Source organism: Pogona vitticeps, chromosome 1 (assembly GCF_051106095.1).
Source record: "Pogona vitticeps strain Pit_001003342236 chromosome 1, PviZW2.1, whole genome shotgun sequence".
Lineage (NCBI taxonomy): Eukaryota > Metazoa > Chordata > Lepidosauria > Squamata > Agamidae > Pogona > Pogona vitticeps.
In genome coordinates this window covers 91,713,947-91,740,802 of record NC_135783.1, presented here as the reverse complement: position 1 = coordinate 91,740,802, position 26,856 = coordinate 91,713,947, and the positions used below count along the sequence as shown (strand labels likewise).

The following is a 26,856-nucleotide window of genomic DNA, read 5'->3' as shown; positions in this document are numbered from 1 at the left end:
ATAGGACAGCCTCACTTTTAGCATTAATTTTCAGATGTAAAGTTCCAGGTTCTCGGGGACATTCCAGTAAATGATCCTCCCAGTGTCAAATTGAGATCTTCTACCATATGGATTGTGGTTTCCTTTCCTTTTCTGTCCTTCTCCCCATTTTTTTCTGAATGCGAATTGGCAACACAGAGATATCTAGACACCCACGTGTCCATCCAAGAGCCTCGGACTGGGGTCTGCGGTGGCCCACCTGCCCGCCCTGTGTTTTACTAAAGACCCGTGTCAAGATGCTGAACGAGAAGGGTCAGGAGGCTGTTCAGAAACGATTCTTGCCAGTATTCAGCTGTGCAAGAACCTCTCGGGACAATTTGGCACGTGGAGCTGAACCCTCTGCACCCGCTCCAGAGAACCATCATCTCCCTGGAAGTTGTCGGCTTCTGGAGGTGAACTCTACCTGGCCGATGGACGGGGGGGGGGGCCGGGGGGGGACCTGAGGGCAGAGGAGAGCTTTCCAGGGGAGTCGCCCCGCTGGTGCAGGTTGGGAAGGGACGGCTCCCAAAGGCGAGGTGGGGCCGCCTGGGCCGAATGGCCGAGCACGAGTGGGCAGGCCTTCCCCCCCCCTCTCTCCCCAGCTCGGCCGGAGGGTGGCGGGGAATCGATCCCACCTCCGTAAAGGAGCCCGTCGGGAGCTTGCTTTAAAAGCTCTGCGCTGCGCGTAGGTGCCACCGTCGCTCCCTGGCCCTTCACCTGCCGGCATGGATGGGTTTCCCGCTCCCTGGGGCCCGATCCTCGTCTTGAAGGCTGAGTGAGAAGGTCTGGGGCGGAGGGGGGGCTTCTTCCTCCTCCTCCTCCTCCTGCTGCTGCTGCTGTGAAGGGCGCCTTCCCCCTCCCTGGCGCCCCATGGACGGGGAGGGCGCGCACGACTGAAGATGGAGAAGGCGGCCGAACTGCCGACGGGCGGCGACGAGGCGTTTGCGCCCCGTCCGGAGGGTTGCTATGCGGAGCTCCTGGCCAAGGGCTTGCTCCAGGTTGCCTCCGGCGGGGAGGCGCTGCCGGACGGGCTGCAGAACGCAGACCGGGAGCCGAGACTCCGCGCGGGGATCAAGGCAGGTGAGGGGAGAAGGCAGGTTCCGATGACCGGGGGGCGGGGGGAGACTCGGAGGGGGCGCTCGGGGACCAGCGCCGTCACTCCCGTCGTGGATCGCTGGCCGGCCTCCACCTGTGACTAAGCGTGCCCGTCTGGGGCTTAGACGGTGGGGTGGGGGAATGACAGGGGTAGCCCTCTCAGCCTGGCGTCGGCTGCCACCCAAATAACAACGAAGAACCTGGTGGCACCTTAAAGGCTACCAAGTTTTTCGGAGGCACTTTTTATTGTTCTGTGCTATAGAGTCACTGCCTGGCTATGGCGACCCTGGACAGGGATTTGCCGGTGCCCGAGAAGGAACTCAAGTAGTGAGTTCCGATGGCCGCACTCCCTCCCCAGTGATTTTTCATGGCTGAGGGACGGTTTGAACCCAAATCTCCTTAATCCTACTTTAAGATTCAACCCATTGCGCTACATCGGCTCACAACCCAGTTATATGCATGGAACAAAGACCTCTGGTACCAAATCAGGCCTGTGAGCCGTCAAGGTGCCACGGGATTGGTGGTTGTTGCTTTTGCTTTCTCCAAAGAAAGATGCCTAGCCTCAAATCTCTCCGGACATCAGTGGAGAACATCCTTTCACCTGAAAAGCCCTCTTTGTCCCTCTGGGTGTGCCCTCTCTCGCCAGTCAGGTGGGAAATGCGCTCTGCAGCTGCTCAGGGAGACGTTCGTCTGTTCTGCCTAGCCTTGGTCCTGTCAATAAATGCCAGGCTGATCCCGGGAGAGCAGAAGGTGGCAGAAAGGAATCATTTTGCCAAAGCCAACTGACTAGGATACCAACATTTTAAACTCTTTAACTCCACTACTGACTGACACATGCCAGTTTTCAAATAATTGCCACCTATGAGATATACCTACGGAGAAATGAACAACTAAAATAAATAAATAAATGGGGAGAGCACTGTGCAGAGGCAGGTTTAAGTCTAAAGTTTGTTTAGCCTTGTTGCATCTTAGAGTTAAAATAGTCATGAAATTGTTCAGAAGAGCAGAGTGAGAAGAAAATAAGTGACAGAAGGAGGTAACGTGACCTTGATATTTTAGCTTCTTATTTGTAGTACCACATAATACCACAGAAAGGTGATGCAACTTCTCTCCCCCCTCATTTGATGATGGCAAGGATGCTTTTTTTTACGTTGCAATAAGTATGTTTATGAAAATGCTGAAGTGAAAATGCAAAGGCTATCAGTTATGCATAAATCTTTGTTCTTTCAAATTCTCTACGACTCTACTTTTTTAGATATTCCTAGTTTCAAAGTTCTGTGATTTAAAGACAAAAAAGGAGATGAAATTCAAAAGAGGAAACAGCACTTGCCTCCCACTCAATATGTACCAAGTCCTTGGCACAGACAAAAGGTTTTGATTTGTTTTTTAATTACCTTTCTGCCATCATTCTGACCATCCCATATAGCACAAGACTACGTCTAAACCTGGGACCGCATTTACCCTTCCAAGTATAAATCTAATCATAGAAACGGAACAAACCAACACACCTGAGTTCATCTTGATTGACTGAATTTTATTTTTCTATCCCCTTGCATCTAGAAATTCATTTTAGCAATGAACACCTTTCCTCGGAAGAGGAGGATGGAGAGGCTCATGAAAGTAATATAAAACCTCTCAGCAAGTGCCTGCCTCCAAAGAAAACGATTACTCAGATTATGAAGGATAAAAAGAAGCAAACTCAGCTCACCTTGCAATGGTAAGCGTATGAACCAACTCTGAGGCCAGATTTAGCCTGTCACCCTTTTCCTGCAACACTGTGTTCCTTCTTTCTTTTTCATGGGGAGCGGAAAATGATTACCAGAAGTGAATTGGATGACATAAGGTAACATTTCCCTTCAGAGTGTTACATAAAAGGTGCCGAAATAGATTCAAATCGATAGTTTGAACAGACGTTCCGAGATACAAAAAAGCACTCTTGTGAACATTTCCTGAATTGTACAAAGTATGTATTCTTGAAGGCTTTCATGGCTGGGATCTGATGGTTGTTGTGGGTTTTTCGGGCTCTTTGGCCGTGTTCTGAAGGTTGTTCTTCCTAATGTTTCACCAGTCTCTGTGGCTGGCATCTTCAGAGGACTGGAGTCAGAACTCTGTGCTCTTGTGCAGTAGACAGAGTTCTAACTCCTGTCCTCTGAAGATGCCGGCCTCAGAGACTGGTGAAATGTTAGGAAGAACAACCTTCAGAAGATGGCCAAACAGCCCCAAAAAACCTACAATAACCAATCTATATTTTATACTTTCTTCAGTGCAATATTCTATATACAAGTATTTCATAAAGTGCTGGTTGTACTGAATGTGTTCTTCCACCAACAAAAGGAACACTGTTTGTGGATCAAACCTCTTCTGCAGCTTGGACATATTTATTTATTTATTTATTTATTTATTTATTTATTTATTTATTTATTTATTTATTTACTTACTTACTTACTTACTTACTTACTTACTTACTTACTTACTTACTTACTTACTTACTTACTTACTTACTTACCGTACTTATGTAAAACATTTTACCCCACCCTTCTCCAGAGAGTGCTTTAAGCAGTATGGGGGCAATATATAAGTAGAACACACTTTCAAAAAGGACCCGAAGCAACTTGCATCATTTAAAAACACAATACTGAAAGCTAAAAACAGCAAATTATTCAAATATTAAAGAAAAATTTGTATCATATTTAAAATGTTAAGTAAAAGCCTTGTGAAAAATAGATTTAGAAGCAACAAAATAATAACCATCTCATTCATTGTCTCTGTCCTCAGCACTGCTTTGGAAAGTTGGGGGACTCACAGGAGCAGTTGTGAGAGGCACGCAGCATGGGGGGAGGGCAAAGGAAGCTTCTGTCCTATGAGCAGCTCATGTAATCTTGCATTTAGCCCTAGAGGTAGATACTTTATTCTGTAAATATTTACTCACTGTGTGACTTAACTAGACAATTAATTTTATGGAATGGTCTGAACATGCATTGATTTGCTAGACCCTTGAGTTCAGCCACCTCCTTCAAATCTCTGTAATGAGACTGAAGTGAAAGCGTGAAGTTTCCAAGATGCTCAAAGAGATGGCCAGAAAGGTCTGTTTTCTTTTATCTAAGAGCATGCATTGCTTGCTATAAAATCCTAAACAATTTTTGTGCAGTGTTACAGTCCTCAAATGTCAACCCTCATCTCTGATTATATTGGCATATAAATAAATAAATAGGGCATGTATTTCTGGGAGGATATTTTTTCATTACCTTCCTATGATGGTAGATTTATCATTAGGCCCCTAGAATTTGATCACAAGTGTCTAGAGATTTCACACTCCACTCTTGTCTTTGTTGAGATCCTGACTCACCAGTCTTCAACCTTTTTCAGAACAACCCTTTGGGACAACTAGTTGTCAATAGCAGCTATAAGGGGTGGGCAGCTTGGTCCCCTCTAAATGATGCTGGACTGTGTTCCATGGTGCTTCTCACTATTGACCAGGTTGGTTATTCTTGAAGGGGTTGCAGTCCAACCACATCTAGAGAGCCAAACTTATGCATCCATCCTGTAATCTAAAATTAACTCCTCTAGAATCAGGCTGTTAAGCAAAATCATCTCAGGATTTCAAAGCCTGAGATGCCTAACTTTTTGTCAAGAAGGAATAAAACTTCTCTTGACAACAACAACAACAATGTATCCTCAGTTCTGTTCTGACATTGTGACCCTTTCCAGGGTTTTCCAGGTAGAAAATACACAGAAGTGGACTGCCATTCCCTTCTTTTGTGGGTGCCCTGCAGTTTGCCCAAGGTCACATAGGCTGGCTCTTCTGCCAGGAGGCACAGTGGGGAACTGAAACTCCCAACCTCTGCCCTGCAACCATCTTCCTGAACTATCCAGTCAGATGAAACTGCTTTTAACATATGATAAAATTCTGCTCAAGAGACTTGTCTGGACTCAGAAGTGTGGAAGCTAGCCTCTGGCCTCAGCCCATGATGGACCCAATCTAGTACAGTGATACCTCACTAGACGATGACCTCGCAGAATGACGAATCCGCATGACAATGAGGTTTTGCGATCGCTATAGCGATTCACAAAACAGTGATTCTGATGGGTGATTTTTGCTAGATGATGTTTGGGTCCCTGCTTCGCAAACCGTTTATCGCAAGACAACGATTTTAACACTGATCGGCGCTTTGCAAAACAGGTGTTTTTGGGACTGATGCTTTGCAGGGCAGCCATTTTAACAGCTGATCGGCGCTTTGCAAAATGGCTTCCCTATGGGCGATCTTCACAAAACAATGATTTTTCCCCATTGGAACACATTAAATGGGTTTCAATGCATTCCAATGGACAAAAGTTTTTCGCAAGATGATGTTTTAGCTAAACAGCGATTTCTATGGAATGGATTATCATCACAATGCGGGGGTACCACTGTATGTTACGTGAAAGAAAATATGTGTGGCATATGAGCTGAGCTACCTTTCTTCACATGGGTACCTAATAACACCAATACCACCCTGAATGCAGCTGATCTTGTCTGAATTTGGAAACTAAGCAGGCTTGGTTGGTACTTGAGTGGGACATCACTAGGACATACCATGGATCTGCAAGCAGTGCTGAGAAAGACTTCTTGAAATTCCAGAGAGCTGCTGCCAGGAAGCTAACAGTACAGAGAAGTTGATCAGTGCTCTGAAGCAGTACAAAATGGTTTTCCAGGTTCCTATATGTCCATATGCCCCTTACAGGGTGTGTAGCAGCTTCTGGGGAATGACTGAAAGACAACGGGCAAAACCTTTTTTTCCCCCTTCAACCATATCACTGGAGTCCAAATCCAATTTGGGGCTTCTTGCGTTGCCTTTGCCAGGCAACATAGCTGTAGGTTCAGCAAGGGAAGATGGCAGACGGAAAATTTGAATAAATCAGGATGCCTGACCCAGTCTGGCATACAGGGGTTTCTGTATCATTCCAATCACAAGGTGCAAACAAACATCTGTGTGCTGGGAAGAGAAGTCATTGCCCACTGCCTTTAATTGTATAACACTTCTTTAACAAGCAGTCAATGAGTAGATGTCTACAGAAAGATCTGTTCTATGCCCCATGAGTCATGAGTCATGTATGTGTGTGTGTGTGTGTGTGTGTGTCTGTGTCTGTATGTGTGTGTGTGTGTGTGTCTCTGTGTCTCTGTGTGTGTATGTATGTATGTATGTATGTATGTATGTATGTATGTATGTATGTATGTATGTATGTATGTATGTATGTATGTATGTATGTATGTATGTATGTATGTATGTCCCTAAGGGGCGGGGATAAGTTCAGAAATTTGGATATAAGACAGCACAATGTTTTCCCTTTCTTTTCTTATCCTCATCTCATTGTTTATGGGCAGGCTGGAAGAAAATTATATTGTCTGTGAAGGTGTTTGTCTACCAAGGTGCATTCTTTATGCCCATTACCTGGATTTCTGCAGAAAGGAGAAGCTTGAGCCTGCCTGTGCAGCAACATTTGGCAAGGTAAATAGCACATTTGACCCATTAATTTACCGTATTTCATTTGAAAGAAGCCCCAAGACCATTCTTTTGTCTATGTGTGTCCATTTGTGCTTCTGGAATGGAAGGATCAGCCAACGGGGTGCTGCTGGTTCCCAGGGGACCCCCAAATGTGTTCATGGTCTTCACATTCTTTGGAGAGGCTCCTTCTGTGTCCCCCAGAAACAAGATCATTTGCTCATTGGCTCTTCACATTTCTTTGTTTAGGGGCCAAGAGCCTCTTTTATCCCAACAGTCAGCTTTAGTTTTCAATATGTTCTTGAGGAGTGCATTTGAGTCCTTGGTGAGGCTTGAACTAAATCAAACTGCTTGGCCTAAAATGTTACTGGAAGGAAATGGAGAACCCCATGTGAAACCTGGGAAGCCTCGCACGGGAGACTATCATGAGGAGGGGGCCCATCTGAGGCTCTCTTGGGGCCCAATTCAGTCTCAGAGCCTAAGATTCTGTGCTTCTGCTCTATGCAAACAGTACTAAGAAACCTTTCAGTGACCGCGGCTCAAAGGTGATTTTGAACTCTGGCTACCAATTGGACATATATAAGACTCTTTGTCTTGAAAGATCAGATTGAGAAAGAATAGCAGAAGCAAGTCTGTGGGTTTTTGAAAGGCAATCCCTTTACTTTAAGAGAGACAGAATACAGGAAAGCAAATGCTGTGTTTGTAAAATTAAAAGGAATGTAACTTCTGTTCCATCGATGGTGGGAACAGGGCATGGTTAATGAAAGTAAGAGTCTGGGAGAATAAGGTTGCCTTTAGACTTTATCCTTCCGCCTACCCTAACCATCCACTCCTGCTCTTTAATGATGGCATCATTTAATCAAGGTGAGAGGTGGGCTTTCCAAATCAAATCCAAACTGTTAGCACTAGAGAAATGAATTACCAAGAAAGCTTGGGAGATCAGCTTTTTAAAACATCCATGATCTCTTCTAGTTGCCTTTGAGAGTGGAAACACATTAGTTTAATGAAACTTGGGAGTTTTTCTCTCCCCCTGACATTCAGTACCAAGGGGAGAGAATTAACCTCAAAGATTTATTTTAGAAAAGGGAACTTCCTTTCCTAAGCTTTGGAAAGAGGGGGATTATCTTTTTATGTTAACTTCTCTTCTTTCCGGCTCCACTATTTGTTCTGGTTTGGCCGCTGGGCTGCAAGGCCTACAGAGGAAGGGGCTTCTATCAGCTTGTCTCATGCAGACTTGCTCCACTGCAAGTCAATTGAGGGAGTGGCTTTGAAAAAAAACCAAACCTGATTAGTTAAACTGCTGCTGATGGAGAGGGGAGAGGACTGAGCATCAACATACCTTTTGGGTTCATTTTCAGCGTTGGGATTGTTTGTCTCCATCAACGATTAAGTAAATTGGTTGGCCAAGTTGAACAACCATGTTTCAAAACCAAAGCATACACTCCAAATGGCAGCAGTTAAGTTTATTTGGCCTTCTGGAGGCTTCCAGGGCAGCATCACGCTGATAGTTAAAAGGCTTTTCTTCTATCTAGTGGTTCTCAGTGTTATTTGACTCCTACTAATATGCCTTAAAAAGTGGAAGAACGCACTTTAAGGATCAGATGTGAAATGTAAGCAAAGATGTGCAAATATGTGGCTTTGAACTATAACTCCTAGAATTCTGAGTCATATTCTAAAAACACCAATCTGTGCATCTCTAATTTTAAGCACATAGGTTTTTAAAAACTAAGCTACATAATGTGGAAAAACCTGAAGAACAGTGTGGAAATAGCTGTGAATCTTCTGGACACAGTTCTACTGCTGATTTCAACTGGCTTGGTAGTTATTCAGTTTCTGTTGGAAGCTGCGGCAACTGTTGTTCTGGGATGAGTAATCAGAGAGATAGAACACAAATATTTGAATCTCCATCAAATTGCATTTTTTGGTCCTCTGGGGAAAGCCACAACAGCTAAACCAGAGTGTGAAATATTACTTTCAACAAGTAATTTGTTTACAGTTGTATTTCCAAATCCTTGCCCCCAAAGTTTGTTACCATATTTTCCAATTATTGAAAGGGAGCAGAAATTTGTTTTTAGTCACTATTTTTTAAAAAAATCATCAGATAGCAGAAGGGTGCTCTCCCATGGTACACAGGAGTGAGGACATGTACCCACTGGAGTTATAAAAGTACAGTACCTATCACACTTACAATTCTGTCATTAAGGAGGAGAGCTATCAACCATTCTGTAACAATCATGATGGAATGTGGATATGCCTCGTTTATTTCTGGTGGTAGTTAATTTCTAATTCTGATAAGTAGATATAAATGTTCATAATGTAAAATAGACACATCCCTGTAATGTAAGCCAATTATCTTTCAACATACATTGCAACACCATTGCAATGTTAGAAGCCTGGGTCTTGACCTCTTGCATCTCGCAAAGAAGAAATAATAAGATTCAAGGAGCTAATTCTCCTTTTTTAATATCCTTTGGGAAGAACAGAGGCATGGATGTGGGCTTCAATGGATTTAGGGATATATTTCAATTCTAATTCTGACAAATTACTAATGAACAAATATATTTTTATAAATAACAACAACAACATTAACAACAAACTCTCCTGACAGTTTACAATTTAATTATGCAGGGTACACGTTCCCCCCCCCCCCCCCGCAAGCTGGATATTCAATTTACCAACCTTAGAAGGTTGGAAGGCTGTGTCAACCTCAGGCTGGCTACCTGGGATTGAACCGTGTCATGAGCAGAATTTTGGTTGCAGTACTGCAGTTTATCCACTACACCAGAAGGATTTTAATCATAAATGAGTTAGGGTATTGAGGTGTAGTTCCAGGGGTTAAGTTAGTATTTAGGCAGAAATTAAAACTAATCCCGTTCAGTGCCAATTCTTTTTTTACTACTCTATGCAGCCTTATTTATTTGAGTAGTCTGGGAGATACTGAGTGTGGGTCCTTATGAACCTAAAAGAGCACCATCCATGCATCAGATGAAAACAACCAGAGGCTTAAAGAAAGCCCACATTTGCTGAAGTACTAAAAATTATCAGGGTCAAACTGAACAATTGGCTTAGCATGTTCTTAGAAGTTGCATTCTCTCAACCAATGAGATTGAAATGCAAATATGAGCTTAACTGACAGATCCTAACTGCCAAATGCATGCCTCTGAGGAAATTCTGTTGTGGAAAAGAAAATGGCTTCATCTGAAGAACGCCACATTTCCTTAAATATCTGGTTCAATCGTTAGAATATCTTAAGAGATGGGCCTAGAATTCTATGGGCATCAAATGTTGATTAATTGTTGGGAATAGTATGGAAACCAGTGGTGAGGAGAGGAAATTGGGATGGGTTAAAGTCTTCTGAAAGCTGGCGAGATAGTTTGGTGAGATGGAGCACAGGGGACAGGAGTTAAATTCCACACTATGCCTAGGTGGCTAGGGGCAAGTAACATGGTCCCAGAACGCCCCCGGAAGAAGGCAATCATAAATCACTTCTGAGTACTGCATACTTAGGAAACCCTGGAAAGGGACACCGTAAGTTGGCGTTAACCTGATGGCACATAGTTATTATCCATGTCTTGCATAAAAGGCATGAGTAGGTGGCCTAGACTGTGGAACAGAAACATTGTGTTACACAACCAACTTTTCTGCTATACTTGGCGAGTCTATGTGGTGGTTTCCTGATGAAAGAAATGTTAATTGGTCAAATGAGTCTTTATGGATTGATACATTTGCATACGTTTTCACTTTAATTACAGTAGCTATTTAATGGGAGTGCACATAGGCGTAACAGCAGGCTCAGACTTAGAGGAGGCGTTCCCATCTATACGAGGGGTGGAAGCAGTCACAACTGTCATCTGCTGGTAGTGTAAATAATTATATTGAATAGAATGTACTTTTGAAAAGTGTTAAGTCAATTAAAAATTGAACAGTTAACCTGTTATGGATTAATTTAAATTGAAACATTTCATATCAGGAGTATGGAAAACTTTTCTACTCCATAGGGCTACTTTGAAACAATGTGTCCTAACTTCTATTGCTGCTCCCATCTAGAGTAGATCCATTGAATCATTTGTTGAACTGTGAGCCAACACATGTGTTAATCCCATTGATACAATAGGTGTCCTGTATCTGGGACTATCAATAGGATTCTGGCCAGAGAAGAATTGTTATGGGGCTAAAATGAAACTCCTTAATAACAGCAGCAAGCTTCTTTTATGAGTGCACAGAAAATGGTTAGTATTTGCATGTTGAACTTAGTGGTGCTCTGCATCTAATACATGTATTTGATATTTCCCTTTAGACTATTCGCCAGAAATTTCCTCTTCTCACTACAAGGCGGCTTGGCACAAGAGGCCATTCAAAGTAAGTCATAATCAATATCTAGATTTTATAAACTGTGATTTTTAAATCTGTAAACGTCTACATGAAGCCACAAAATGTTTATTCAGACAATTGGATGTTCTGCATATAATGGAAAGTAGTTTGTAGACCAGCAAAATAGTCTTTAGAGAAAACAAATGATTCTCAGGATGCAAAATGAAGGATGTCTTAACCATCTTGCATGCTGAGAATCAGATAAAGTCAATAGAAAGGGACTTTTCCAGTCTCTCCTTCTTCTTGCCCTGCAACTCCCTGAAAGGGAGAACCTCCTGAAGAGCATGAAAAACGAAGCCCAAGAAGTTGCTGCAAGAGGCAGAAGAAAGTTGAATCAGTGGAGGTGGTATGTGAATGATCCCCCTATAGATTTCATCAATTAAGCTGAATGAGACAACAATATCAGGTGGGAGGGGCATCCACTAGCTCTTCTCCTCCCTTGAAGAATGGAGCGAAGTGTTCCACATAGTTTGTCCAGCACACCCCTTTAGCTAGTCTGCAGGTGGGGCAGAGGACCCTGTCACATGGTTCCAATTCCAGTGTATCTAGAGCAGGCAGAGTCATGATCTTGCTCTTTCACATTGGCCTATTGTTTGCTCAGAAACAAGTCCCATTCAATAAAAAAACTCCCTCTCCCACAAACCCACTCCAGTGAAGATCCTCTTTACTTAACTTTACTTACTCTTTCCTGTTCAACCTCTGTGGCTGTGGTATTGTTAACTTTCTTTTATTTAGTAATTTCCTGTTTTCTAGGTAGACATTTTAGACTGTAGTCATATGCACTCTTCCCTGGGAGTCTGTCCCATGGAATTCAATGGGACACACTTCTGGGTATGTGTGGATCGGGTAACACTGTTAAAGTGTGGTTCCCCATTTGTATCTACAATCCCATGTTTAAAAGGGATGTGGGCTGGTTTGCAATTATGAAATATTTTTCTATGTTTTTAATTGCATTTAGTGTATTGTAATTTTATCCTCACTGCACTTTATGATTTTTGATTTTTCACCCCTCTGTATTGATGTTGTTATGTGCTATTTTGTTACTTTGTTGTTTTATGTTATTTGTTGTAAACCACCCAGAGTGGCCTTGGCTGCCAGATGGGCAGTATATAAATCAGATAAATAAATAAATTGAATTATAAAATTAAAATTAATATGGCAATGACCTTTTACTCTGATTGGGAAAAGAAGAACAGTAATGAGGCACTGAGTAATTCAAGAATGCTCTGCCTTAGGGAATAAACAGTAAAAACTGGGGCTCTTAACAAAAGAAAAAAAGCTAACAGAAAGAAAAGTTTGAAGGCCAGTCGCCCCCAGCATCCCTCAAAAGCATTTGGCCAGTCCATGTGGGACAGACTGATGCACCAATTCTATGTTAAGGGGATGAGGATATGTATGATTCAGATGAGCTAAAGAGGAAAGAAAGAACTGGAATGGAGGCTTCAATGCTTTCTCTGCAAGGAATATCACTGGAGCCTGGTACGTCTCTATAAAAATGGAAAGAGTGGGTCCATTACAACTGAAATCCAGTTGAGGGGTGAAAAATAAATCTGAGAGGTGCCAGTTGAACATGACTGACCTGTAACCTCAGTAGACAAAGAGTCTACTAAGAAGCGTTTGTTCTCCTTCAGTGAAAAAAGGGTGAAGTATCAAGACTTCTTTCTGAAAGGGGTCAGATAAAGAGAGAACATCCGTTAAGATGTAGAAAAAGTATGTTTATTTTATTCCAAGGTAAACCTAATGTGTTTCAGCTCAATTTTATTTTGGGCCTTTCAAAGAGGATGTACAGATCTTTAAAAGCTGTGTCCATCAGCCACAAAAACAGATAACTAAAATGAGAATCCTGTCTAAAAATGGGGTTATAGAAACTAAATGAGTAACGTCGGTAGTATGCAGAAATATCAGAACAGTGTACAGAGGAAGCTAGTTTTAGGTAAAACCTGTTGAAACCTATGTTGCCAATACATTAGTTGCACCAAATTTAAGTCATAGGATTTAAGGGCAGCTCACATTCTTTGGGTCAGGGCCAAGGGAGAACGGTGCAGCTGTGAGCCCCCTTCATATATGTATGTGTCACGGAGTACACGCACCATGGGCTGTTTGAGCTCAAGTTACAGTTTAATTTCTTTGTAGACTTTGATCAATGCTAAATCTTAACTTCCCTCCCTCATTTCTGAAAGGCATTATCTTATTTATTAAATGTGATTTAGTGGGTTAATAAAACTGATATGACAGCTGGCCTTGCGATAAAGAGTTATTGCTAGTCCCCCGAGCAGCTTAATCGTATCATTGCCTTATCAGCCGTCATTTGTGTCAGCATATGCTCAGGCCAGGCCTCCTTGCTGCACCGGAACATATGTTGATACACAGGGGAAAAGGGAAGGGAGAAGGAAAACGGATTACTGTCTCTCCTCCTGAAGGTCTTGATGAGAAAGCCAAAGATTAGCATCACAGGTTTTATTTACTTTTATTTGAAGAAAAACACTTAGGCACGAAAACAAACAGAACCAATTTGCCCTGTCTCCCCCATAAATCCATAGCCTCTTTCATGACCACCTCACTCTCTGCTCTGCTTTTTTTAAATAAAATTTTAATTTCATTTTATAGTTGGAAATGCACTCTCCCCCCCCCCCCCAATCTAGTCCATGCCTGAATATGGGCACGCTGGTTGGTGCAGCAACTACTCTGTGCCCTTTTGCAGGTCTTCTGATCCTATCTCTGTCTGAGTCCATGAGGATATTTGTTCACCATGAAGAGCCCATTCTTGTAAATGGGGAAATGTAAACAACAAGGGCAGTTCATAGCAAATGATGCACCTGCATCAGGATAGCAGGCTCTGAGGTACAGAGAGGACAGAAGAGGTTTCTGGCCAGGACAGCAGCAGTCTGAATGTGCTTTCCCCCCTTTCTGTATGCAGTTGTCAGGAGAAATCCCAGTTTTTCCAGGAAGCAGAGCAGCTTCCTAAGCCAGCCACAGGGAAGTGAGTGAGTGGGGATCTTTAAAAGAGCCATGGCCATGGTCCTTGTTGATTCCTTCTTAGAAGGCAACACAAGAAGTCTGCTTCTCCTTTGCACTTCCCAGAGTTTTGCTTCATCCTGTTCCCTTTCACAGCTATCTCTTCCCCCAACTTACAAAACAGTAAGCAGGTATTTCTGGGGGGTAGAAGGTTCATTTCTCTCTCTCTGCACTTCCCATCCTTTTTCTCTCTTCTGCTTTCTTCTTCCTCCCATGTACTGGATTTGAAATTAGTGATGCTATGCTCACCTTCTGCCACAGCTGCAGGTGCAAGGGGTCATGCACCATAAGGATAGCGGAAAAAACAAGTCTCTAAACCATCAGTGTCAATGGTTTAATACAGCAGGAAAGGCAACGTTGCTTCATTTCTAATGTAGAGTGTGCTCTCCTTCTTCCTTAGTACCATTTCAGTTTCTTCTTTAGTTTCTCTTTTTGTCATTTATAACCTATCATTTTTATTTTATTTTATCATTTTGAACTGAATATATACCACATTTAACATGAGGGATCCACAGTGGATGCCTCTCCTCTCCAGTGCACTTCTGGGCTCTTTGCTCTGACCCACGATCGACCTAGAAATGCACAGATACTCCTGATTTGGTCTGTTTTACACATTTCTCTGCAGATAGTGCATATCCCTAATGGAAACTACCTGTAAGGCAGATGGATTGTGCTGTTAAATATCTGAAGTTCATTATATCTTTTAATGAATAGAAAACACTCTCTTGCAGCCACAATAAATGATGGCCCCCTTCACCTCTACCTGGATCTGAAATGATGCAAGTTAACTAGTATCAACAGAGTTAAAATGTTTCAAATTATTTCTCAATGAAGTATCTTGATTCCTAATTTTTGAACATCTGTACCAGTCAGTCTGTTTTCAGCTCCTGAGACTGTCAGGCTCCCAGTGACACAGACATCCTCTCCTTGGCTTAACTAGGCAACAGTTAAGTTCTGCAGTGGCATGTAGGCCAAAGGAAGAGGGAGATATGCTTCTCTACTCTCTTCCTCTGCAGGGCCAGTCAGTATACCAGGGCAGGGGCCCCCATGGGACATGGCAAAAGGCAAGGGGGAAAGGAAAACAGATCCTTTCCCCTGCTTCCTCTGCACTTCTTCAACTCGTCTTCTTATTTGCTGTTTCTTTAAGGAGGAAAACATTTAGATGATGAGGACACTGAGGGAAGTTTCTTTTCAGAGCCTGGGGCTGTTGGTGGGAATAGGGAGCTAAGGAGAGAAGCTGGGAGTTCGACCCTGGATCAGATTTTCAACTGAGCCTGAGAACGTTTGGAGGTTGCCTTTGAGTTGAGTTTTATAATCCCCTGGATTATCTAAGCAATCTTTACCAACACCCCTTTAAAGTAGGGATGGGTGATCTCTGGAGGTCCAGGGGGCATATATGTTCACATCTGCTGCCACCTGCTGCCTTACTTGATAGGTTTGTATCGATGGGGGTCAAGTGGTAGGCAGGCATTGATGGCAGGCAGGAGCAGCAAAATAAGTGGCTCTCTGCATGGCACTGAGAAATACAGGGCAACACGGCTGTCACAGCTGCCATATTCATTTATTGCATTCACGTATCACCTTTCTATAGATGACATGAATAATAATTCATATAAACCATAATAAATAATATTCATCCTGTTAAAATCCGACAGTATACCAGTATTAAATGACTACTGACTGACTGAAATCCTGATTGTGCACCTGTGCCTTACAAGGCTGATGGTGTCAATTGGAAGTAGTAATGTTTATTGGAAATAAAAAATTGCTGAGCATTCTCCCCCGCCCCTCCACTGAAGATCCCAAAGCTCCCATGGAATCCCCTTTGTCGTGGAGGAGCCATTGGGGGATGTGAGATTGGGGAAGGTTTTTAATTTCCAAGAAGTTATCACCACCAGGATGACATCATCAGCCTGATATGGTATAACTTATGGAACAGGATTTCAGTCACTGTTTAAAAAGCAGATTAAATAAATGTGTCCTGTTAACATCGTTTTGCACATCTATTAAAATGATTTATCTGCCCTCCCCCCTCCACTTTTTCTACATTTTCTGAGTCTTCCATCATGGTTATGGCCTGAGATTCCAACCACAGACCTTTGTAGCATAGGTTGAAATCCTGTTGTGTAACTTATGCTTGTGGAAGGGTAATGATGTCATCAACAGGGTGATTTTTGGTAATTTCAGAATTCTTTCTTCTGTCCTATGGCTTTTCTTACTTTGGTGTTATCCTTGTCATCATGTGAGAGCCACAGAAGTGAGAGACACAGAAGGTAGAGTCTTTGATTATCAAAACAACAACAACAACAAAACAAAAAAACAACCCTGCTGATGATGCTATTTGATGGTCTTCAATATTTAACGACCCCCCCCCCTCATTATGCCCAACAGTGCTTATGGCTTCCAGGGAGTGTGTAGGAGTAGGAAAAACTGTGAGTCAGAAGTAGGAAGTTATTAATTAATGAAAATTCCCTGGTGCTAGTGATGTCCTCACCCTTCCTCAGGTATAGTTTCAGTGGTAATGGCACAAAAATAACTAATAATCTATGGAGTATCTCATGTGGCAGGATCATAGGAAGGTGAATGATAGCTGATAACAAATAACAAATATGCAACAATGTTAAGTACAGATTCTGGTTGTCTTCAGCTTTTTGTATCCTTTTTAATAATCTGTAATCTGTATTATTTGTTTGATTCCTCCTCACTACAGATATCACTATTATGGAATTGGCATTAAAGAAAGCAGTGCCTATTACCACTCTGTATATTCTGGGAAAGGTTTGACAAGGTACAGTAAAATAACTTTTGAAGTGTAGCCAAGATGTAGTTAGATGGTTATTAAATGTCCATTCCATACAAGACCATTTCCATTTCAATAGACATTGCTTGACTTTTTTCATTACATGATTTACCCAACACTTTATGACTTTTGGCTGAGTTTGTGGACAGATCTTATGGCATTGCTCTGGGGTTACATGTAATGATATAAATGTATTCTGTTGTGTGAACATGAGTTCATGGGTGAGCATGAGTTCTAGCAGTGAAAAAAAATCCGCACCAGAAGCAAGGAAAAATGGTATATGTAGCAATTCTAAGAGATTTCAGATTTTTCAGGTGATGTGGGGAAAAACTCTTACATCTCTGCAGACCTTCTGATTTTCTAGAATTGATCATTTACCAAATTTTTGCCATTCACACAATGATTTGCTGCACACATGGCCTAGATGGATAGCTGTGTATATTTTCTAGACACATAGTGAGGTCTTTTTAAAAGGCTAATCTCTAGACATTATGTAATCCAAGAAAGCAAGGCCATGGTAATAAGTTTATCTGTTGATGTTAGACTGCCAGATGATTGTATTCATCCATGTACCCCACATGGCTGTGAACACACAGGCATTAGGAATACAGTTTTCAGTAGTATAGTCCACTGTTCTTTCCTGACCTAAACATAGAATATCTTGGTTTTTCAAAGGTTTTCCGGAAGCAAATTGAAGAATGAGGTGAGTAGCCTGAGCAATGTTGTTTTGTATTAACTCATTTGCAATGTCAGGCACCAGAGGGACAGAAATCTCTGGTTATTCCATGACATAAGCCCACCTTCTCTGAAACAACAGCATTGCACTTCTTCAACCCCAACCTCTGTGGAGAGCTTCAGTTCTTTATTTCTGTTCAGAAGATGAGAATAAAAACATAATTTGATTGATTGATTGATTGATTGATTGATTGATTGATTGATTGATTGATTGATTGATTGATTGATTGATTGATTGATTGATTGATTGATTGATTGATTGATTGGATTTCTATCCCGCCCATCTAGACCAAAGGTCTACTCTGGGCGGTTTACAAATTTAAAAACAATAAAACCAATAAACATATATTATAGATCCAAGGTGGTGAAAGTGTAAGAAATTAAGATATGGCAGGAGGGAAAGCATGCCCAAATAGCCAGGTTTTTATTACTAAAAACACCCAGAGAGAGAGCCAAGCCGATCTCCACTGGCAAGTTATTCCAAAGGTGAGGGGCCACTGCTGAGAGGGCCCGGTTCCTCATTCTTTCCTTCCGGACTTCCCTTGGCGTTAGGCCCCTCAGCTGCCCAGCCTGGCTGGAACAAGTGACTCTGGCAGAACTGGGTGGGAGGAGATGCTCTGCTAGATATCGAGGTCCTAAACCGTTTGGGGCTTTATATGTAATTGTAAGAACTTTGAAATCAAGGCAGAAACGAATGAGCAGCCAAAGCAAGGTGGCCAGAGTGGGGGAAATATGATGGTACCTTTTCACCCCAGTAAGACGTCTGGCTGCCACATTCTGTACCATCTGAACTTTTCACGGCAGCCCCATGTAGAGCACATTACAGTAGCCTAATCTTGAAACTACAAGCGCATGGACCAAAGTGGTGAGCGCCTGTACATCAAGATAGAGACGCAAGATAGGGATGCTGATTTGCAAGAGATGTTTTCTGGCAGGTAAAAAACCCATGCAGCATGGCTTAAAATGTCAGTGAAGGTAATCTAGTAGGACACGACTTAGCAACTAAACAAAAAAGTGTCTTAATAGTGTGTTTCCTTTGCATTCAACACAAACATGCACAGTAGACCATCTTTCTCCTTGTCCTTTCCAGCTACCTCATTTGCACAAATGTACTAAAGGTATATTGTGTAATTGTTCTTGTTATCATTCAAAAAAAGAAACGAAAGAAAGAAATGGTCACTGAATACTGATAGGCCATTGTTCAGCTGCAGCCATATTGACTCCGAAGCGCTACCTAATGTTTATGTCAATAGAGAATGAAAGCACACTTCATTCCCCTCATTTGGCTCCCTGTATTTGAGTAGCCTGTGTCAAGTGCAGCTTCAGGATTCCTTCTTTAAAAACACAAAGAATAGTGCACAAATTTAAAATACTAACTGAATCCCTCCACGGACTATGAGACAACATATTAAGCAACATTAGTCTGACAAGCATGGTCATCCTGAGATTGTCCCAGTGTAATACTTTAAATAATGCTTTAGGCTACAAAACCTAAAACATAGCACAGAAACTAGCAAAGAATGGATTGGGCTTAGTCTCATTCAATTCCTTTATGAATATCTTTACCAGTAACTCCATTGCAGCCAGTTCTAGGAGACCCTCGGGCAGAGGATTTTGGCTGGAGAGGAGGGCTACAGGATAGAAAAGTCCCTTTGTGGTGTCAGACACCCCCTAATGCTAGTATTCTTCAGCCATGTTAAGTCAAGCTGCTTAACAGAATGCATTCTGAACGCAGAATGGGAGCTGCTCCTTTGTGAAAAGTGTTGTTGCTTTTTAATGCCTAAAATCTAATACCAATACCCCCATTTTAGACTGTGAAATGGGCTACAGCTTGGATGACAAGCTTTTTGGGTTACTACTCCTAGCATTCCCTTGCCCACATGGGATTCTGGAACATGTAATCCAGTACAGTAATGTTTCCAACCTCTGAGGCAGAGGAGGACCTTCTACAGCAGTGCTTCCCAACCTTGAGTCCCCAGATGGCTTTGGACTGCAATTCCCTGAAATCCTGGCCAGCACAGCTAGTGGTGAAGACTTCTGGGAGTTTAAGTCTAAGACCATCTGGAGACACATGGCTGGGACCCTTTGTTCTAAAGAAACAAAGCGACAAATAGGATGTGCCATTTATGGAGACGATTTTAAAAGTTCCATCACGTATCCTATCAAATTCCTTTCCTCTTATTAATCCTTGGTACTGGTATGAATATGTATGCAAGCACTGAGAGAAGATGGGGGGAGGGCCTTCGAACTATGCAGATCTGATTATCCTGGGAAGCACCCCCAACAAACTGTGAGTGATACTAAATACAAAGCATATTTCCTAATGCGGATGATGTGTGAACACAACATTGTGCAATTATTCAAGTCACTGAGCATAGATGTTAATGCGGCTTCTGTCAACAATGCTAAAATTATGCCTGGTAAACCACATTCACTAACAACGTTCTTTCATGTTATAGGGTGGATTCACTCGGAAATATTCCTTGAGCTCCAAAACGGGGACTCTCCTCCCAGAATTCCCGAGTGCTCAGCATCTTGTGCTGGATAGGTTTCTCTCTAAAGACAAGGTAAAATTGTAAAGTGTTTGTGTACTGAACTGACTTCCCTGGCTGCTCTTTTGATTCCAACTGTGTCCTCAAAGCTTTCACAGTAGTGACATAAAACAACGAGAATGTCTATAATCAAACAGACTTGACTGATTTATAGAGGTAGCAAACCTCTACTATCATCAGTTAACTGGCTTTCCATTGGGAAGGTGGTTGAATTATTTACATATTAACTGGGCTAATATTTCACAAACATAGTATTTGCCTTGGGGAGAACAAAACAAAGAAATAGTTAGGAATCCTATCCATTCCTAATACCAGTTGATTAATTTAGTACTGATAAGATAGGGGCAAATTATTGGGGCAAATTATGAAGTGGATTTTTCCTCCTGACATTTCTTGTCAATGAAAAGAAAGTAGTACTCTTACATTTACTGATTATTTTAAAATGTTTGTGTGTAATTGTGGGGTCATTAGATACCATTGCTGGCTTAATTGACAGAAAGGATTTCTGAACACTTACAGAAGATTGGTAAAAAAATCTAAAATATTTAATTTTATTATTATTATCTAAAATTATCTGTAACTATTGAAAATTATTTATTTTTACTTAACCTAAAGTTAGTCAAATGATACCTATCCATCTCTCTCTCTCTCTCTCTCTCTCTCAGACCTTTAAAACTCCTGATTACATTTTTTTCTTTCTTAACATCTGTGAAATATTAAAGTGTCTATCTCTTCAGTATCTATGTTAAACAAGAACAATGCAAATCTACCATGCTTGCTCAGAAGTAAGTTCCATTGAATACTATGGGATGTACTCCCAGGAAATATGTGCAGAATTGCTGCTAAAACTTCCTAACTTTTGCCTTTTAATGCTAATATGTTGAATATCAAATTTGGAAAACAAATTTAGAAAAATTCATTTCTCTCCTCAGTCCCCGCTCCCCATCATTTTAACATTCAAATGCAGCTCTGTCGAATTCCAAGAGCTGAGTTAAGCAAAGTTCGTATTTATTTGCTACATTGTTTATGTAATTATTTTTCATTTGACTCAATGAGTTTACTTGGGATTAGCAAAAATATACCCAGAAGCTCCAGTGTGTCACTGCCCTTCCCACTAGGGCTCACATTCTGCCTTACCTTTAGGACACATGACCTGTGGGGAGTTTTTCCAGGTTCTAGGTCACTGCTTGGGATAGTGGAAGGCTAATTACCAGCCCAGAGGAAGAATCCACTCCCCAGATCTTGTTCCTTTACTTCCAAGCTTCTTCAACAAGAAGGCTCCAGATATTCATGCTGCTGCTGCTCCAGTCCTCAGTCCTTCAAGTGACAGTATGGACGAAGGGTGTATGCTCTCCAAATCCTTACCCCCACTCCAGGCATTCTAACACAGAGAATGATGCCGCTGCCAGCAGGTCCTGGCACCAGAGGGCAATGGGTGGAGAAGAGTGCTTTAAAGTCAACTCATGTTGTTGTTATTTAATCATTTAGTCGTGTCCGACTCTTCGTGACCCCATGGACCAGAGCATGCCAGGCCGGCCTATCTTCCACTGCCTCCCGGAGTTGGGTCAAATTCATGTTGGTTGCTTCGGTGACACTGTCCAACCATCTCATCCTCTGTCGTCCCCTTCTCCTCTTGCCTTCACACTTTCCCAACATCAGGGTCAACTCATACAGAATAATAAATAATTTTAAAAAGACCAAATGTTCTCCTCATTCAGCATCATCTACCCTGAGATTTGGCTGTGTGTGCGCGCGCACGCGCACACACACACACACACATGGACAGAGAGAGAGAGAGAGAATTACACACTTAGAAATGTCATGCGCAGAGATTCTAAGGAAGACATCAAACAACAAGAGTGACTTATCAAGGGCAGAAAATAATAATTCCGTGCCATCAAATCAATTTTGATTTATGGTGTCCCTTTCCAGGGTTTTCTAGGTGCACAGTACTCAAAAATGATTTATCATTCCCTTATTCTGGGGGTTCCCTGGGACTAATGCAGCTACAAAGGCTGGCTCTTCTTCTGGGAGGCACAATGGGGAATTGAACTTCCAACCTGTGGACTCTGCAGCCATGTATCTAATTCACTGAGCTGTTCAGCCAAGACAAATAAAATACAATTCCTGGATGGATAAATAAGTACAGTTTGTGAAGGAGATTAAAACCCTCATATTAATGGCAAATATTAATAAAAAAAAGAAACCAAGGTTGGTATCCTGTTCAGTATTTCCATGTGCAGTGCTTCAACTGTGTAAGTTGCTATAGCAGTCTTATGGCACTCCCGTTGCATGACCGTTCACACAGTGGGTTCATATGATCAGACACATGACTGTGTGTGGCCAGCAGTTCATTGGATCATTGTGGCAGCTTCTGGAGCTGGAGCTCCAAGCATGTACAGAATTTTTAACAACGTCCTGGCCCAAATAGCACGTCATTTGGCAATATATGATTCCATGCCTTATGATTTTTAAAATATTAGATTAGTGGTTTATGGACTGTCCTGGAAAATTAACACAAAAGCACACGATGATGTTTAAAGGGTTCCTGTAGGAGATATAAAGAATTTGTTTAATTCTATTTAAGTTTTGTATTGCTAAAACAGGTGGATACCCTTATCATGATGTACAAAACACATTGTCAGTGTGTCCTCGACAATGCCATTAATGGGAATTTTGAGGAGGTAAGAATTCATGAAACATGTGTCTCACCTGTTCTTTGTATGAAGTCGTGTCCAACAACTCATTGACAACTCCACTCTCCTTTTTCTCCTCTAGATCCAACATTTCCTGTTACATTTTTGGCAAGGAATGCCTGACCACCTTCTTCCCCTGCTTGAAAACCCTGTTACCATTGACATTTTCTGTGTCTGTGACTCAATACTATACAAGGTTTGTTGTATGTTAACTAAAAACAGTGGAAGTTGGCAACCTCCCCACAAGTCTACTTCTGAAATGCGGCAAAGGGGAATCATCTTTGGGTTGAACCATTTCTACATGTGGGGTTTACAGAGCTCTCTCTACTTCACAGAGCTTGGAAAGTTAATGTAAAAGGCCTAGTTAGCTAAGATTTTAGTTAAAGGACCTAAAATATAATTTCGTTTGTTGATAAGCTGAAGTGAGTAACATTTTTGTTTAATTAAAGATTAAATTAAACCTTGGTGGAAACCCTGTTGCTGTATGCTTTGCCACCTAAAGATGATGACATCATCAGTTGCCATGGGTTTTCAGAAATAATAAATATGAAGAGGATTCCACAGAAGCACTGAGATGTTGAGAAATCAGAAATGTTTTATTTTTTAAAAAAAAAAAAAATACCATGGCTGACAAACATCTTCAGTCTTATGAGGAAGAACCTATGCAACAAGATTTTAGTTATTACGTTCTAAATTTTAAAGGAAACACTAAGAGTAAATGCTGTATCAACATGAATAAACAACATGAATCTCACAGCCTGTTATTCTTGGCAAGAAACTGGGGTATTGGTGGCGGCCGCAATCACGTTTTCCTTCCTTGTGGGCAAGTTGTTTTTATTAAAAAAGAAAGAAATCTCACAGGAAATCTCATCACATTTCTCAAATTTTGTGGTGTGTGGTTTTGGTTTATTCTGTTTTTAGAAGAAACACCAATCTGTGCACAATTATTACATGTCCTGAATAAAATGGCATCTCACATACCCAAGATTTCCTCTTAATGATGTGGAGAATTTGGCAGTCTCTTGAACACAAAATAGGGGAAATGGAAGGAGGAAAATGAGGAAAATGAGACCAAGAGTCTCTTGTTTGTGAGACATTGGCCAGTCTTATTAGTGTGTGTGTGTGTGTGGGGGGGAATCTCAGCAAGGAGCCATTGTGGCATAGTTAGGCTTGGAAAATTGCCAAGAATTAGAATGAAATGAAATCATTTTGCATTGGATTAGCTGAATATATAGTCATATAGAAAATATTTTTTTCCTGCTGTTTATTAAAGGTCCTTACAGATGTACTCATCCCTTCAACAATGCAAGAAATGCCAGAAAGGTAGGAAATTATCTGTATACAATGTTGTTCTTTGAAACAGAAAGAATGTTGTGATAATTAACAGGTGGGAAAAACATTTAGAAATGCTGGAAAAAAATATAACTAATTGCAACAGCAAATTAAGCACTTTGCTAGGTAACAGTTTCCTGTTTTATGATGTATGGCTCTACTGCAAGATGGCTAAATAAAGTAAGTCCAAGGGAGTCCCTGGGGCCAAGGTATTGTGAAAAGGATGGCCAAGGGCAACACTCAGCTTCCCTCAGAGTGAGGCATTATTCAAGCAGCCAGCTCTGAAGCAGTCACGGGATGTCATTGTCTCTTGCCTTCTCTTCCTTTGCATGAAATATGCTGCGTGGGAGGAGTGGCGTCCATGCAGTGGAGGCAGCTTCAGGAAGGGAGAGAGCTTTCACTGCCCTGTCACCACCTCAAATGTAATGAAAATATATTCTATATCAGACAGTTACATCACTATTTGAAGCTGTGGATGTTATTGATTGGCTTCAAATGTTTTGAAGTGCTAAATGGTATTCATGATCTGTGGTCATAAATACTATTAAAACCATTGATCCATAAAGCCTTTATTTCTGCTTGTGTTTATTTATAATTTATTATTTATATTCCTTTTACATTAGCAAGAGTAATCAAATCACATCAAGTACAAAAAGGGCACTATGTGCAGAATGTTCACCATTTGGATTTCTGAATTTTTACAGTATTTAGATTTAGATCAAACCAATACAGTATTAACTCATGTCTAAATAGGTCCAAAACAAATCAGGTTCTGAAGCCAATCAAAGGACACTTACACAGTCCTGTTTAATATCCTACTGAATGGGAGCTTAATAAGTCTAGATTGGATAGAATGGTACTCAACCAGAATCTGCTGCATCTGACATTGTGTCAGATCTGTTAGGGGCCATTTCTACTGGTAGAAAAGCCCTGGCTCCTGGTAGTGCTATTCTACTATGATGTTGTGTTAAAATTCATAATACAACCTGTTGCATCATTTCACTTTGTGGGAGCCTTTGTTCCCAAAGATGCAGATCTTGGGTTCTGGTCATCTGTTTTATCAGATAGCAACAAGAATCTGGGTCATGTAGATTGTTAAATGTAGGACCTAAGCCTTCTAAGTTTTTTGTTTCACCAGACATAAAATGTAGAGGCAGATGGGACTTTCACAAAAGACAAGAAAAAATTATTTTTGGACCATAGCTCTCACAATATTTCAGCCAACATTGGCTTTATTTGAATGGTTTAGTAGTATTCTGGGCGCTGTAGTCTTAAAAAAAAAGAGTAACTTTTCTCATCTGCGGAATTTTATTTAGTTCATTTTTTCAGAATGTGTAGATTCCTTTTAAAAAAGAACTTGAAGAATGGAGAATGTAAAACTTCTAGATTTGCTCACCTAGTTTAAAGGCTTTGATTGTTGAGGTCTTGAAAGCCTCGGTCAGAAACCTTGCATGGTCAACCGTGTTTATGGCACTAAATTACAGCTGCCACCTTGTTGCGGAGGGGTGGGCAGACTACATTGCAAGCAGGTACAAGACATGTCGGGAGAGAATTTTGCTAGTGCAAATGGTTAAGAATTATGTTCTGTTTGCTTTTGATAAGTATTTGAGAACTTTTCATAAACAGTATGGAAATAATTGAAGATTAAAAACACTTAAATGTTGCAGAAAGCACAATTGATAGATCTGTCTTTCTCTAACAATGTATATATTCCAGTGGTCTGGCTGTTCTTTATCTTTTCATTACAGCTTGTTGGCTGATATAAGAAATTTTGCTAAAAACTGGGAACACTGGATCATTTCATCACTAGAAAATCTCCCGGAAGATCTTGCGACAAAGAAATTGCCAATAGCACGAAGATTTGTATCTTCTCTGAAGCGACAGACTTCCTTTTTGCACTTAGCCCAGGTAAAGTTAGAGTTGGCATTGCATGCAAAACATTAAACATGCAGAGGATTAGTCCAAGCAATTGATATTTTCTATTAGAAAGTAATATCCTTAATATACTAAAACAAGCACATTGCTGGTCTTTAATAACTATAGTAATGATTTTCTAATTCATTAATGGAACATTAGGGGGGAAAGTTAGAAACAGCAACTTAATATTTGATGAAAAAAACCCAACTATGGTTTGACTACAAAAATGCCATTTCGCTGTCATGCCTACTATTGAAGGACTTTGATTTGGATTCCTGCATTGAACAGGGGGTTGGACTTGATGGCCTTATAGGCCCCTTCCAACTCCATTATTCTATGATTCTGTGATGGTTAAAAAGTAGGGCCAAAAAACCCCCAACCCCCATATGTAACCGGTTAGAAAAATAATTATTGTAAAATTGAAAGGAACATGGCAGTACCATCTCTTTGCATACCATGCAGTATAGGTTCTCCTACCCGCAGAGATGATTTCCATAGACTATTTCTGGTGCTTGTTCCACAGATTGCTCGACCAGCTCTTTTTGATCAGCATATAGTGAATGCCATGGTAGCTGATATTGATAAAGTAGATCTGCACAACATTGGGTCTCAGGCCCTGCTCACAGGCTCTGGAAGCATGGATTCTGATGGGGAAGGCTACAGTGAATGTAAGTTTGCTGCACATGGGATAATATTGTTGTGTCCTATTCTTACATGTAAGGGGTTTCTTATCACATCTTATAATGGTAAAAATCACATTTTAACTCCTGTGCTTTTTGCATTTCTAAATGTTATAAATGCAGAGAAAATAAGCATATGTACATCCTGAGCAATATAGATTTTAT

At 41.2% G+C, this 26,856-nt stretch overlaps 1 protein-coding gene across 1 annotated transcript in view; it reads left to right on the top strand.

The window, feature by feature from the left end:
- The first annotated feature begins 917 nt into the window (after positions 1 to 917).
- RFX6 (regulatory factor X6) overlaps positions 918 to 26,856 on the top strand; it is a 50,743-nt gene continuing 24,804 nt past the window's right edge. The window contains exons 1-12 of the mRNA XM_073003321.2: positions 918 to 1,098; positions 2,674 to 2,830; positions 6,476 to 6,599; positions 10,891 to 10,952; positions 16,690 to 16,767; positions 17,455 to 17,482; positions 19,974 to 20,081; positions 22,673 to 22,750; positions 22,845 to 22,958; positions 24,036 to 24,085; positions 25,843 to 26,002; positions 26,535 to 26,679. Coding sequence (XP_072859422.2) covers positions 918 to 1,098; positions 2,674 to 2,830; positions 6,476 to 6,599; positions 10,891 to 10,952; positions 16,690 to 16,767; positions 17,455 to 17,482; positions 19,974 to 20,081; positions 22,673 to 22,750; positions 22,845 to 22,958; positions 24,036 to 24,085; positions 25,843 to 26,002; positions 26,535 to 26,679 — 1,285 coding nt within the window. The remainder of the gene's footprint in view (positions 1,099 to 2,673; positions 2,831 to 6,475; positions 6,600 to 10,890; positions 10,953 to 16,689; positions 16,768 to 17,454; positions 17,483 to 19,973; positions 20,082 to 22,672; positions 22,751 to 22,844; positions 22,959 to 24,035; positions 24,086 to 25,842; positions 26,003 to 26,534; positions 26,680 to 26,856) is intronic.